At 36.5% G+C, this 14,504-nt stretch overlaps 1 protein-coding gene across 2 annotated transcripts in view; it reads right to left on the bottom strand.

Annotated features, from left to right (window-relative positions):
* Positions 1-14,504, bottom strand: part of RNF217 (ring finger protein 217) — a 132,019-nt gene that overhangs the window by 49,080 nt on the left and 68,435 nt on the right. Inside the window, exon 2 of one of the 2 annotated variants that reach the window (XM_060616561.3) lies at positions 3,342-3,575. The exons of the other annotated variant lie outside the window; for it this stretch is intronic. Within the exon in view, the coding sequence (XP_060472544.1) occupies positions 3,342-3,575 (234 nt within the window). The remainder of the gene's footprint in view (positions 1-3,341; positions 3,576-14,504) is intronic. 2 annotated transcript variants of the gene reach the window in all.

Here is a 14,504-nt window from a genome sequence, read left to right as displayed (position 1 = left end):
CTCAATTCATTACATTCAAGTACTTGAATTCTTAAAGTTCTGATGAACTACACCAGGTTGGAAGTGGGTTCTGTTACTGGGGAAGTGGAATTTTTAAAACTAGAGCAAACCTAAAAAATAGGCACTGACGTACTGCAAAGAACAAAGATACTAGTCTCAGTGTAGGGTGCTATACTATAATCATGAATATTGCAGTTGGTTTGCTGATACATTCATGTTTGAGCTCTCCTTACTCATGAGAATCCAGACAGGTATGGATACCTAAATCAAGTAGTTCATGTTAATGTAAGAGCTTAGACTTTAATGCTGAAAAATGCTACATAAACATTGTATGAAATAGTAAAAACCACTGCTTCAGGAATTGTGTGTTATCCCTAGAACTTTGTACAATATTGAAAGGGGGAATTATTTATCTTTTCTGTTAGACATCTTCTCAAGAGTAAAGATGAGTAATAACAGTAATCATCCCCAAATTCTGTGGTAGCTTTACATTTTTTGGAAGTTGCTTAACAGTTTTACTTTATATTGAGATTTTCATCTCTCACCCATTATCAAGGATTTTAAGTGTTTGTGATCAACATTTATTTTGTGTTGAATTTCTCCTCTCCTTGAAACAAATTCCCTTCTCCTTTGCTAATCAGAAGTAAAAAACTGAGCTTACTAGGTTTGACATCTTGATCCATTTGTCCCCTACGTTTCTTCTTAGGTACAACCCAACTGAAAGGAAGACTGGTATTGGCAAATGTTATCAGAGAGTTCATGGTTAACTGAAAATCGTACAAATATGGGATCTTGTATTTTCAATTTTTACATATTTCCCTCTCAATACATGTGCATTCTAATAAATCATGCTCATCATCAAATGATTTGGTGATTTTGGATGAAATGAGACCTATAAAATTTTACTATAGCTATAATTGCACCTTAACTTGAATCTTTCACCCATTTACTAAGAACAATATATTTTTAAATAATTTCCACTTTGACTCAATTATGCATACATGTTTTAACTACCCAAAATTCTAAAATAGCACAGTCTGTTTATATATATAGAATATATACAGTTTATACATATTCTATATATTCTCTATATAATATCTATTAATTGTATCAATATATATTTTATAAACAAATTATATAAAATATATATTATATATATGATTCCAAACATAACTTAAGAAAAAAATATCCTAAGTTATGGGATAAGAAGTCCTTGTAAAATTAGTAGTTTCTTCTTTTAAAATTTTTTTTTTAAGTTTATTGATTTGTTTTGAGAGCGTTAGCTTGAACCATGGAGTGGTAGAGAGAGGGGGAGAGAAAAATCTTAAGCAAGCTCTGCATTGTCAGTGCAGAGCCTGATGTGGGGCTTGAACTCACGAACGGTGAGACCATGGCCTGAGCCGAAATCAAGAGTGGGCCATTTAACTGACTGAGCCACCCAGGTGTCTTCAAAATGAATAATTTCTGATAACACCAATAACATAAAATTGGAAGAAAAATAACTTAACCTAAGAATATACAGAGTCAAATAAATGTATTCTATTGATGGGGCACCTGGGTGGCTCAATTGGTTAAGCATCCAACTTCAGCTCAGGTCATGATCTCACAGTATGAGTTCAAGCCCCGTGTCATGTAGGGTTGTGTGCTGACAGCTCAGAGCCTGGAGCCTGCTTCAGAGTCTGTGTTTCCCTCTCTCTCTGCCCTTTCCCCACTTGCCCTCTGTCTCTCAAAAATAAAATAAAAAAAATTAAAAGTATTCTATTGCTATTAAGTCAGTATTCAAAATCACCGTAAGTGCATTATTTTAGTTATATAGTTTGCAATCTCAAACATGTACTTTTTAGAGAACAAAAAACAAGGGTTTTCTTGATAGTTATGAGACTAGCCTGCACCAAGGCAGTAAATAAAAGAATTAACTATGAGAGCCAAGCAATTTCAAAGCCCAGTTACTCAGTAAGAGGCTTTGACTAACCTACTCTAGCTCATCATTGCAACGAGTAGAGGAAGGTACTTTCTAAACCACAGTCCCTCAAAGCTACAGAATGAATAATGCAGCAACCACTGCTTCTAACACCAGAGCATGGGCAAAGACTTACCTTAAATGGAGATGACTTCAAATAGCCTTTGAAACCTCTTCATCCTGCCATTCTGCTGTAATGACAAGGATGAAAACTACTGCCATGGGCCTCATTGTCTTCCCTCTTCATTTACTGCACACTAGACCAGGTGAGGCTCAAAAAATTGCAAGACAGTTGTTCTGGGGTGGGCCTGGGGCACTGGGTGTCTAAAAGCCCTCCGGGTGATTGTAATGTACAGTCAGTGCTATGAATCAGTGATTTGCTCCCACAGTTGCTGCTCTCATTTGCCTGTCTTCAGTCTTGCCCTCCCGTGACATCCTCTACTAATGCTGCCAGAATGATCTTTCTGTAATGCCTACAGAATTAAATTAAAACTGAGCACAGTGGAAGACTCAACATGATCTGCTTTTAAATACCTGACCAGCTGCCTCTCCCTGGCTCTCTCCTGACGAGCTCCACCAAGCACCTGTTTCCAGCATGCCTGCCTCACCCTCAGGGCCTGCACACTTACCCATTCCTTGCTCTGACATGTTCTCCAACGTTTATCTGTTTATCTGCCTGGAGAACTGCATCTTCTGCAAAAAGTCTCTCCTGCCATCCTAGCCTCCACTCCTCCATCAGTGTTCTCAAAGCCTAAGTGTATTTGGGTTCTCGTTTTTTGTTTCTTCTGTTGTTGTTGTGTTTTGCTTTTGTTTTGTTTTTTTGACTAATCATATTGAACTGTCATTTTAGGACATGTGTCTCTCTCACCTTCACCTTCACTAGACATTTTTGGAGCAAGGACTAGCTCACATTTGCCTCTGTATCCCCCAAATTTAGCACACTGTCTGGCCTATACTGGCATTTTGTACTTGCTGAATACATGAATGAAAAGCATTTTATACTATTTGCACCTATCATAGACAGAGCCAGAAGAGATTCACTTTGGGTCCACTGAAAAAGTCAAGCTTACCCCCCCAAAAAAGTATTAGTATTTACTTAATATTTAGTAATAGCAGTGACAATTACTTTAAAAAGATTAGCCTTTTGATTAGGCTACTAAATGAATTTTAAACATGGTTAAAGTCAAAGAAAAACTTTAATTTAATCCTCAAGAGTGCTCTCTTATCATCAGCCTCCCCAAACCACATATTTTTAGAATCACAGCCAATATACACTCACCTTAGACTTCTAAGGGAAGGAAGCCCACTTAATGCCCACCACAAGTTGGCCTAATTAGGCATCATGTGACATCTAACCCACAACTCTGGTGAACATGCTTACTTTGTATTTGCTTTCTGATCTGGAAGGGGTGGGAATATGTCCTTTTTTCTTGAAGGTTGTAAAGTGCTTGCACTGAGGACAAGGCTTGGTGCTGGAATCAATACGGCCAAGTTCCAAGAAGTACTTATATTTGATGGAATCTTCATGTGTTAAGTTATAGGTAATCGTTCTTTCTTCCAGGAATTCAAAACATTCTGTGATAGGGCATTTGATTTCTACTTGGCCAAGCTGTACCTGTGTGAAAGAGCAAATGGGAGACCCCCCCAAGAAAAGCACTGGTTAATTTTCTGTTCTTTTTTTTTTTCCATACAGTATTGCTTATTTCATGATTACAATAAAGGATTATTCGTCATTTTTCATGACTTCTAACCTAATAAATGGCAATCACTTTGGTACCTATATTGTGCAGTACCAAAATAATCACCATATAAAGTTTCCAAAATGATTTACAGCATATTTAAGCATTCTCTATCATCATGTTTGTAAACTTAAATGGACCTAAACCACAGGCTCACCAAAGAAGCAAATTATCATCCCATCCTTCCGGAAACCTCAGCATTCAGACAATGTTCCAGCTAAAGGAATAGTTGGATGAAAAAGTGATTCAGATTTTTCAACCTAACCACAAAGTACCTCAGCACTAAGTTTAAAGCACCTCTAACTACTATAAAGGAAGAACAAAGGATTTTCAAAGTACATATACATATATACAACACATAGTAGTTTTAAAATATTGCCAATAATAACTCCATTTTCCCTGACTCATCCATGTAACTAACATGGAATAGTTTTTATGTCATCAGAATCACAGGAGCAAGTAAGAAAATTACACCAATCACATTGATGCAAAAACAAAACAAAACAAACAAAACAAAACAAAACAAAAAACACATGAGATCTGGCTACAACTGAGGTCATTTATAAAATGAACTTCTTCACAGGACCACAGAGTTAGGTTAGGAGAGAGGAGAAAGATATACTACAAGAGTACATTTAGCATTTGGTATGGGATTCTAGATAAGTTTGGCATGAAAGATTATAGCATATGAAGCACCAAGTGTGGACACGACTAAATTTTAACAAATGAAGAAAATAAACTACTTTGTAACAAAGAGTTCCAAGAATACTTTATGTAAGTAGTGAACAAGAAGTGTTTATATTTATACATCATGGCATCATAATCTCTTTTTGTATATCCTAATATAGCAAAGGGAGGCTGTGAAGGCTCCAAACGGCAAACAATGTTAAACCATCTCTTTCTCTCACTTGGGTGAAATGTCACTTGACATTCTGAGAGGGCAAAACACATTGACCTTAATGAGAAAAGCCATCTGTGAAAACTGAGGGAGTGTCTGGAGAAAGAAAAACATCACCACAAAGAACAATTCCAAAAAAACACACAACTAACATCAGAGTAACTTTTTTTCCCACTTTGCTGTGTATCTGGCACAAATTTGAGGACAGGGAAAGTACACAGGCTGGGAGTGTGTGGGTGGCTGAGTCGGTTATGCATCTGACTTCAGTTCAGGTCACGATCACAGGGCTCATGAGTTTGAGCCAGTTCGTGAGTTTGAGCCCCACACGGTTTGTGAGCTCAAGCCCTGCATGGGGCTGTCTGCTGTAGTGCAGAGCCTGCTTCAGATCCTCTGTCCAGCCCCCCTGCCTACCCTTCCCCCCATTCTCATGCACTCTGTCTCCCTCTCCCTCTCTCTCTCTCTCTCAAAAATAAACATTAAAAAAAATAAGAAGCCACAGGCTGAAGGATACATGAGATGATACATTTAATACCAGTAAAGGACACGAGCCAGACTGATAATGAAATGAAAAAAGAGCGTTGGATAAACCTCCTTCTTAGGATAAACTTGCTGAAAGTGTATATTGCTACATAATGCTATACCACTATTGTATAACATGGTCTAGAGAGATTTTTCAAACAATGGCCTCAAATAATTTTTCTATTTTTTATGATGTCTGCTTTTAGTTACAATCAGATTTGCTTATTACACTTGTTATGGGGTTATGAAATGTGATTATAACCCAAATTAAGGTTTATAATAAATTTTTCAGTTATAGTTCAAGACATAAATCCTCAGAAGATTTTAAACAGACAAAAAAAAACATGTGTGACATTATTAAAAACTGGGTTAATGAAACATATGCAACTTTTTAAAAAACTAATACATGTTTCCTCTTTTAATATTCTGTCAACATTTATCAAGCTGATTCCGAGCCAGGTACTGGATTAGGTGCTGAAGCATTGCAAGTGCCTATCAGTAAAGAGGTAATCATGATACAGAGCAGTGACCATGCCTGATGGGCAAGAACAGGGTGTCAGGAGAGGATATGAGGAAGGCTTGGTAACCTTACCCTTGGGAGGTTCAGAAGAGGCTTCTTGGAAGAAGGAAGGTTTCAAGTGAGATCTTAAGATTAATAGAACTTAGCCAAACAAGGGTGAAGGTGTTTCAAACAGACAGAAGATAAAACACGGACAAAGGCTTGGCGGTAAGAGAATACGGCACATTTTAGTGGGGTACCCATAGTTTCCCCACATCCTAGTTGGATCAAATGTATACTGCCCTAAGGTATATGCATCTTAACTTAAAGATGACAGCCACAGAGGGACTGAAAGATGATCAGTAAGACTGGACCACAAAGTGAGAGTATATAAAAACACGGGTGTACAGATGAACTGAAATGAGAGCGTGAGGGCAGAGCACGGAACCACCCTAAAAGTGTGTTTGTTTTCCATATGAAAATGAAAAACCCCGACTTTCAGCATGTGAAAAACAACTCCTTTTCATTCCACAGAGAAAGAGTTCCTTTGGGCCATTTCAAGGGACTCTTTATTCTTGGGGAACAGCATACTTTAGGGGGTAGGAGTCATTTTTTCGGTTCCTTGGTCAATGTTTTAACCTGGCCTCCCTCACCTATAAGTTTGTTTGTTTGTATTTATTTATTTTTCAGAGACAGCGTGACTGGGAGGGATAGGGGGGAGGGGACAGAGGATCTGAAGCAGGCTCTGCGCTGACAGTAGTGAGCCCGATGTGGGGCACCTGGGCCAAAGTCAAACACACAACTGACTGAGCCACTCAGGTGCCCCACCTATAAATTTATTTTAACTGCACAAGTGACAACAATGGAAGCAGTAATTTCACAGCCACCCAGGGACAGTCAGGTCTTATAGAAATGAATGTCGTTTAGGGACCAGAACAACCCAAGGTAGCTCAAGGGAGCAGGTTATCTTATTACTCCTTCAGCAGTGAGTGTTCATTTCCACACCACATTGGGATACCTGTCATCTAACAAGCAACCAAGGACCTTGTCTTCTTCAGTGTTTTCCAAATCTGTCTGCATATCTATCTACTTGCATACAACACACACTTTCTTCGTGTTCTCAAACTCTCTGCATTTTGCTTATCCTGTACCTTCTCTTCTTTCTGAAAGCTGCAAAATCCTTACCCCACTGCAATGGACCAAATGATCTCTACTTTATTAAGCAGATAGAAGCAATATGATCATATTCACTCATCTTCCCGCTACCAACTCTCTCAGAATCTATGTCTCTATCTTTTCTGTCCTCCTTCCATCTAAAATTTAGGGCCTGAATCTGCTTCCGGGACAACTGCTTGTGTCTCTTAAAGTGTTTGCTGAGAATTCAGGTTTTCTGGCTCACCCAGGACCTACTAAATTTGAATCATTGCTGGTAAGCTAGTAATAGGCAGTTTGGAACAATTACTCATACAATTCTTCGAAGTACTCATAGTTCTGCATAGTAAGATTATCTCCTTTTTCATAATAAAATGCTACTCATGACTTATGCAATCTCTTGGCCTCTACATATCTATCTTTTTCAGAATAATTTCCTCAAAAAAATCACAAATAAACATGATTAAGCAAAGTGCATTCATTTATTTATTCAACAAGATATGTATTTCATCAGTTCAAGGACACAGTTTCTTCAGCATTTTAATATCTCAAAAGTCAGGACAGTCTTACAATCAACAGTCTTCAGCATTGTTCCATTGTTTAATTTGCAGTTTTTATTTTCTTGGTGGCACGTAATACAATATTATATTGTAATAATTGTATGTTATATACAATCATGTGTATAATATTGTATATTATACAATATAATACAATATATAACAATTGATCATGTCTTAGATTTCAATGAAATGTGTTTTTTACAGGTTAGGCACTATGGTGGACCCTGCAAAAATGAAGGGAGAGAGACACAGGGCTTCTATGCAGGAAATGAGAGACAAACAAGTAATAAACCAGGCAGATTATAGTCAGTGCTAGAGGGAACTATGAATCAGGGAAGGGATCTCCAAGGAGGTGACAATTTGAACAGAGAACTGAAGTGTCCTCATGCAGAGAAACTGGGGAAGAGACTACAGGCAACAGAGGCGAGGACATGGCCCCAGGGCAGAAGGTGCCTGATGTGCTTGTGTTCAGAGAACAGAACTGAGTGGCTGAGACACATACCAAATGAGCCAGATCGCACAGGCTTTGCTGGCTGTGATAAGAACCTATGGATTGTACTCTTAAGTTCAGTGTGAATCATTGAGTAGTTTTATGAGGCGAAGTGACAGACCTTGATTTACATTAAAAAAGTCACTCAGGGTCTTCCTGGAGAACGGACTATAGAAGGACAAAAGTGGACACTGGGAGAATAGGGCTCTAGATTATACTTTTCTTCTTACCAGTGGCCTCTGACTGTTTCAGCCCTCCAGGCAGTTGATGATGGATGACTGAACTAGGTGACAGAAGTAGCCAGATATAGGGTGCATTTTGGAAGATGAACCAGTGGGGTTTGGTGATGAGCCAGATATTGAAAATGAAGTAAAGGAAGGAAGCAAAGGTAACTCTAGGATTTTGGCTTGAATAATCAGATGATGGGCCAATGCTACTCACTGAGAAGTGTCTAATAAAATAGTTTCTGTAGATATGTGATATTTGCTAGACAGGATTCACTGCAAATTTATTATAGAAACAGGAATAAAGATCATTACTCCATCCAAAAGCCCATATATTTGCTCCTACAATATTACAAGTAAAAGATATAGGTCCAGGATATAAAGTAGCTTTAAGGTATAAATTCTGACCTTGTAGAACCTTAGAAAACAGGAATCAAATTTGTGTTGATAGCCTATTCTAGCAATTTGGATTTGATGATAGGAATTCCCTTGAATATTTTACCCACTGTTTAAAACACTTGTTTTGAATTAGGGTAATCATAAACATATGCAAAAGTAAGCAGACTGATTATGAATTCTTCAGTACCCATTCTCTAGCATCAACAATTATCAACTCTTGGCCAATCTTGTTTCTTCTGTGCACTGTCCATACTGTCCTCCCATATTATTTTGAAGCAAATAGTAAACATCATGTCATTTCATTCATGAATATTTCTGTATGGATCTAAAGAAAATAAGTTCTTTAAAATACATAACCATGATACCAAATATCTTCTTAAAATGACAATAATTCTTTAATATCAATTTAACAGTTCAAATAACATGTCATCTAACTCCTGTTTCAAGGATTTTATGTACTTAATATACTTAAAGATATTTTAAATTTCTGTTGTATTCAATGCTAATGCCAGTTTATATCACTGAAAAATAGCTGTCCAATTCTTCTGGACAAAAACATGTCCATTCTTGTAAGACAAAATTACTTAACTCTAAATCAATCTCCAAGTGTCTTCAGGAGACACTATTACCCAGTTAACATTCAAGCTAAAAGGCTAACTTGCCACTTGGGACAACTCAGAAGTAATTTAGTGACACAGGTGAGGGAAGAGGCCTCTGGAAAAGTGTCAGATTAATTAAATCTTCCAAAGAAAAGGACAGAGAAAGTTTAAAACTTGGCTTTCAAAGCTTGATTTATGAAAGGTATGGTTTATGATTTCAATCTCGATTGTAAGTGTTGGTCATAATAGTTTGCAGGGTTCCTTGAACTTTTGTTCAGTTGACAACAATTTCATTTTTCCTTAAAAATGGAACATGTTAATATGACAGAGGAGAAGAGACTACCACAACAAAAGCAATAACAATCATGAAATGTACATAGCACCTCCTACATGCCAAGCACTGTTCCTTCTATTTTTAAGTTTAACTTTTTTAAGTAAATCTCTACATCCAACATGGGAGTTGAAGTTACAACCCTGAGATCAAGAGTCTCATGCTCTAGAGACTGAGCCAGCTAGGCACCCTGCCAAGCACTGTCTAAATGTTATCTTGCATTAATTACTTAGTGGAGCACTAAAGAGGCAGATTCATTTTCAAGTTCATGGATCTCCCATGACTTTATCATTTATAGGAACGTGGCTGGTTTTTTTTTACTCAACAGCTACTACAGAGCATTGTGCTAGATGCCTTTGAATATTTGAAAAAAAAAAAAAAAAACGAAAAACATCAAGTCAAATATCCCAGAAATTCTCTGAACCCCAAGCAAAATAAATACAAAGTGGGGCGCCTGGGTGGCTCAGTCGGTTAAGTGCCTGACTTCGGCTCAGGTCATGATCTCATGGCTCATGAGTTCGAGCCCCGCATTGGGCTCTGTGTGGACAGCTCGGAGCCTGGAACCTCTTCAGATTCTGTGTCCTCTCTCGTCTGCCCCTCCCCCACTCATGCTCTGTCTCTCTGTGTCTCTCAAGAATAAACATAAAAAATACTAATAAAATAAATACAAAGAAAATCAAGCCATAGGCACACCAAATAAAACTGTCAAGTACCAAACACAAAGTATCTTAAAAGCGAAAGAGGAAAAAGGTACTCCCACACAGAAAACTTCAGCCCCTACTATCTTGCTGGTAAATTCTACTGAGAATTTAAGGATGAAATAATACCAGTATTACACAACTACTCTTAGAGAATAAGTAAAAGGGTATGAGAGGGAGGGGTCACTGCTCAAGTTGTTTTATTAGGTGGACATAATCCTGATACCAAAACCTGATAAAGACATTGTAAGAAAAGAAAATTTCTGACCAATCTCTTTATAAACATAGATGCAAAAATCCTAAACAAAATATTAGGAAACCAAACTGAACAATCTAAGAAAAAGGCATCAGATCATAATCAAAGAAGGTCTACTGCAAGAATACAAGTTTGGTTTACATTCAAAGATAACTGGTATAACTCATACATTAATATGGGAGAAAAATCATATGATTATCTCCATAGAAAATTATCTTCCATAGAGGAAAAGTATTTGATAAATTCAACACTCATTCATGTTAAAATCTTAGCAAACCAGGAAGAGATGAAAACTCTTTGTTAACCTGATAAAGAGCATTTACAAGAAAACCTACAATAAACATCACATTCAATGGTGAAATACTGACAGCTTTCTTTTTGAGATTGGAAGTGGGTCAAGTATACACTGCCACCATTATTCAACATTGACTAGAGTTCATAGCCAACATAAGAAGAGAAGAGAAATGACAATAAAACAATTAGAAATGAAGATATAAGATCCTCCATTTCTCACAGATTGCATAATTATATATACAGAAAATACAAAATAATCTACAGATAAACTACTAGGATTAATAACTGAATTTAGCAAGTTTGCTGAATAAGTAAAATACACAAAAATCAAGTCAAACTAGTAACATGCAATGTGAAAAAATATTTAAGAATTATCATTTATAGCAATATAAAAAACATGCAGTATTAATAAAGTCAACAAAATATGTATAATACCACTCCACAGAAATATTTGAAATATTTTTAAGAAAATAAAAAGAAGTAAATGAATGGAAGGATACATCAGGTTCCTGAACTGGAAGGAAGTTTCAATATGGTAAAAATATAAATTCAGTCATATTAATCTATAAAGCTTCCTGCAGTTCTCTCTCTCCCTCTTTTCTTGAGGACAAAGTGAGTTCAAAATTATGAGCTGACTGTGAAATACTTACGGACAGTCATTGTACTCCTGATCTAGAAAAACTAAGTAGTAAGACTTGTTCTACCAGATAGAAGATGAATCATAAAGCTACAGTAATTATAAAAGTATGACTCTAGCACACAGAGAGATAAGGATGGGTAATGACAGATATTAGAACAGAAGAGTACTGAACAGACCACTTGCACAGGGACACCACAGGCACCGACACTATAGAGTAGTGTGGAGGATAATTATTTTCAGTAAGTTGTGCTGAGTCACTTAAATATCCATTAAAAAAAATATGTCTTGACTTCTACCTCAAACGAAGTGGACAATAGCTATTATCATAGAAGATTAAACAATACAACTTCTAAAGGTGATCAAGAAAACTATCTTCATGATCTTAGGGACGGGACATATTTCTTACATATGACCCTAAAGATACCACCAAAAAATGCTACATTGGACTAAATAACATTTAAATCTCTGTTCACCAACAGATACTATGGAGAGAGTGAGACTGTCAATAAGAGTGGGAGAAGATATTTGCAATATGCAAAGACAAGGTTTTGTTCATCCAGAATATATAAAGAAGCCCTGCAAATCAATAAGAAAAAGGAAGACAATCAACCAAATGGAAAAATAGTCAAGGCACTTCACAAAAGAGAATGTTCAATTACCAACAAACATGAAGGTGTGTTCAACTTCATGAGTTATCAGGGAAATGAAATTAACACCACAATGACATGTAATTTTGAAGGCATTAATTGAATTCTCATAGCATTTACACTGAGTGCAAAATACTTTGAGGAAGATACTTGTTGGGATGAGTACTGGGTGTTACATGTAGGGGATAAATCACTAGATTCTACTCCTGAAATCATTATTGTACTATATGCTAACTAACTTGGATATAAATCCAAAAATAAAAATAAATAATAAACAAAAAATTAAAAAAACAGCAAAATAATGTTTAGATCATTAAAATAATAAATAGAAGATTAATGCAGCATTAATTTTCAATCATGCAACTGTGTTTTTCTATACACAACCACCTGTTTATGTTAAACTCCTTTCCTCTTTCTTCTCACCCAAATTTTCATACTTATTCATTTTTTCCAAGTGAGCTATTTATTTTACTTTATTTAGTTAATATAATTTATTGTCAAATTGGTTTCCATACAACACCCAGTGCTCATCCCAACAAGTGCCCTCCTCAATGCCCATCACCCACTTTCCCTTCTCCTCCATCCCCCATCAACCTTCAGTTTGTTCTCAGTATCCAAGAGTCTCTTATGGTTTCCCTCCCTCCATCTCTGTAACTTTTCTGTCCCCCTTCACCTCCCCCAGCAATAGCACTGCTAGGAATTTACCCAAGGGATACAGGAGTGCTGATGCATAGGGGCACATGTACCCCAATGTTTATAGCAGCACTTTCAACAATAGTCAAATTATGAAAGAGCCTAAATGTCCCTCAACTGATGAATAGATAAAGAAGATGTGGTTTATATATACAATGGAATACTACTTGGCAATAAAATCTGTCTATTTGCAACAACATGGATGGAACTGGAGGGTATTATGCTAAGTGAAATAAATCAGTCACAGAAAGACAGATACCATATATTTTCACTCATATGTGGATCTCATGTTCACTCATTTAAGAAAAATGTTTAGGGAGGCCTGGATGGCTCACTTGGTTAAGCGTCGGATTTCGGCTCAGGTCACAATCTTATGGTTCATGGGATCAAGCCCTGTGTAGGGCTCTGCACTGACAGCACAGAGGCTGCTTGGGATTCTCTCTCTCTCTCTCTCTCTCTCTCTCTGCTCCTCCCCAGCCCATGTGCTCTCTTCCAAAATAAATAAACTAAAAAAAAGAAAAGAAAACTGTTTAAATTTTAATCCAACACTTTGAATGAGGTCAGAAATTCTCATAATTCAAAAACCAAAAAGTACAGATACAAATTAGCAAGTCTCTCTCTTTTAACTATACTCATTTTCTATCCATCCCACCAAATAGTTGCTGTTTCCTTCCAGAAATGTTTTAGCATATATAAGAAATGCAAATATATGTATTCTGTCATTTTTTTACCCAGATGTTAGCAAATCATAATCACCTTGCTTTATTCACTTGACAATACATTGTGGGGATATTTTCATATCACATAGGAAGGTCTTCCTTGTGTTTTGTTTGTTTTTAATAATGGCCCAGTATGCCACCATACTATAACCAGCCTTATTTCTCATACTGTTGAACATCTAGATTGTTTCTAGTATATATTTTGGTATGTCAAAGAGTGCCACAGTGAATACCCTTATACATAAATTATTCACATGTGAGCAAGTATATCAGTAAGATAAATTCCCTAGATTCTTTAAGAGGATAACTCTCCAATATTAATCAGTGTCTAAAAATATTAGTGTGAAGGTATTTTTCAAAACAAAGTATAAATTAACTATTTAGACTGAAAGAGAAATGTATATAATATGTGCTCAGGTAAACAGAATGAGTACATATTCATCTCACTATGATAAAACTTACTTTTTAAAAGGCAGAAATTTTAGAACAGACTAGATATTTTGTCACAGGTTAGAGAGGGAAATACTTCTAAAAGAAAAAAAAATTGAGTTTTCTTTGTTTATGTGTTATCCGCTCTTATTTTCCCGTTATATTAATCTAAATAAGATACTCCAATTTCTTACAATCAGAAAATAAAGAAACTATACAGGCAATTTATGAAAAGAACCCTAAAATGGGAATCAGATGCAAGATTCTGGTGCTATTTATGTGGCTGAGTGCCCTTGAGTTTCAGGGGCACACGCAGTCAACACTCTCAAACATGGACTAAATTCACCTTTAGGATTCCCTGCTGTCTCTAAAATAGTTTAATTATAAGATGTGCTGTAACTTACAAAAAGGCTGACAGTGCACTTAAGCTTTCTAAAGCTTCAGCTCTAGCTAACACATCAGTAGAGTATAGTAGTTAAAATAGCAGATTCCAGACTCAGATTGGCTCTGCCCCTTACTACTACTAGTTCCTTACTCTCTCCCTTGTCCAGCATCTGTGTCTGTAGAAGTGGGATGGCAATATACCAACCAAACTGGGTTGTACAGAGGACTGTATGAGTTAACTTGTGTAAAACACCTGGAGCAGTACCTCGCAGATGGGAAAAACTAAATAAAAGTTTGTTAATATCCACCTTCCTTGATATTTAGAAAGCAATAGTTCACAAAATTAATTTTAGAAATTAAAAACTCATGCTTAT

This window comes from Panthera onca, chromosome B2, assembly GCF_046562875.1.
Source record: "Panthera onca isolate mPanOnc1 chromosome B2, mPanOnc1 haplotype 2, whole genome shotgun sequence".
NCBI lineage: Eukaryota > Metazoa > Chordata > Mammalia > Carnivora > Felidae > Panthera > Panthera onca.
This window is presented reverse-complemented; position numbering and strand designations above follow the sequence as displayed.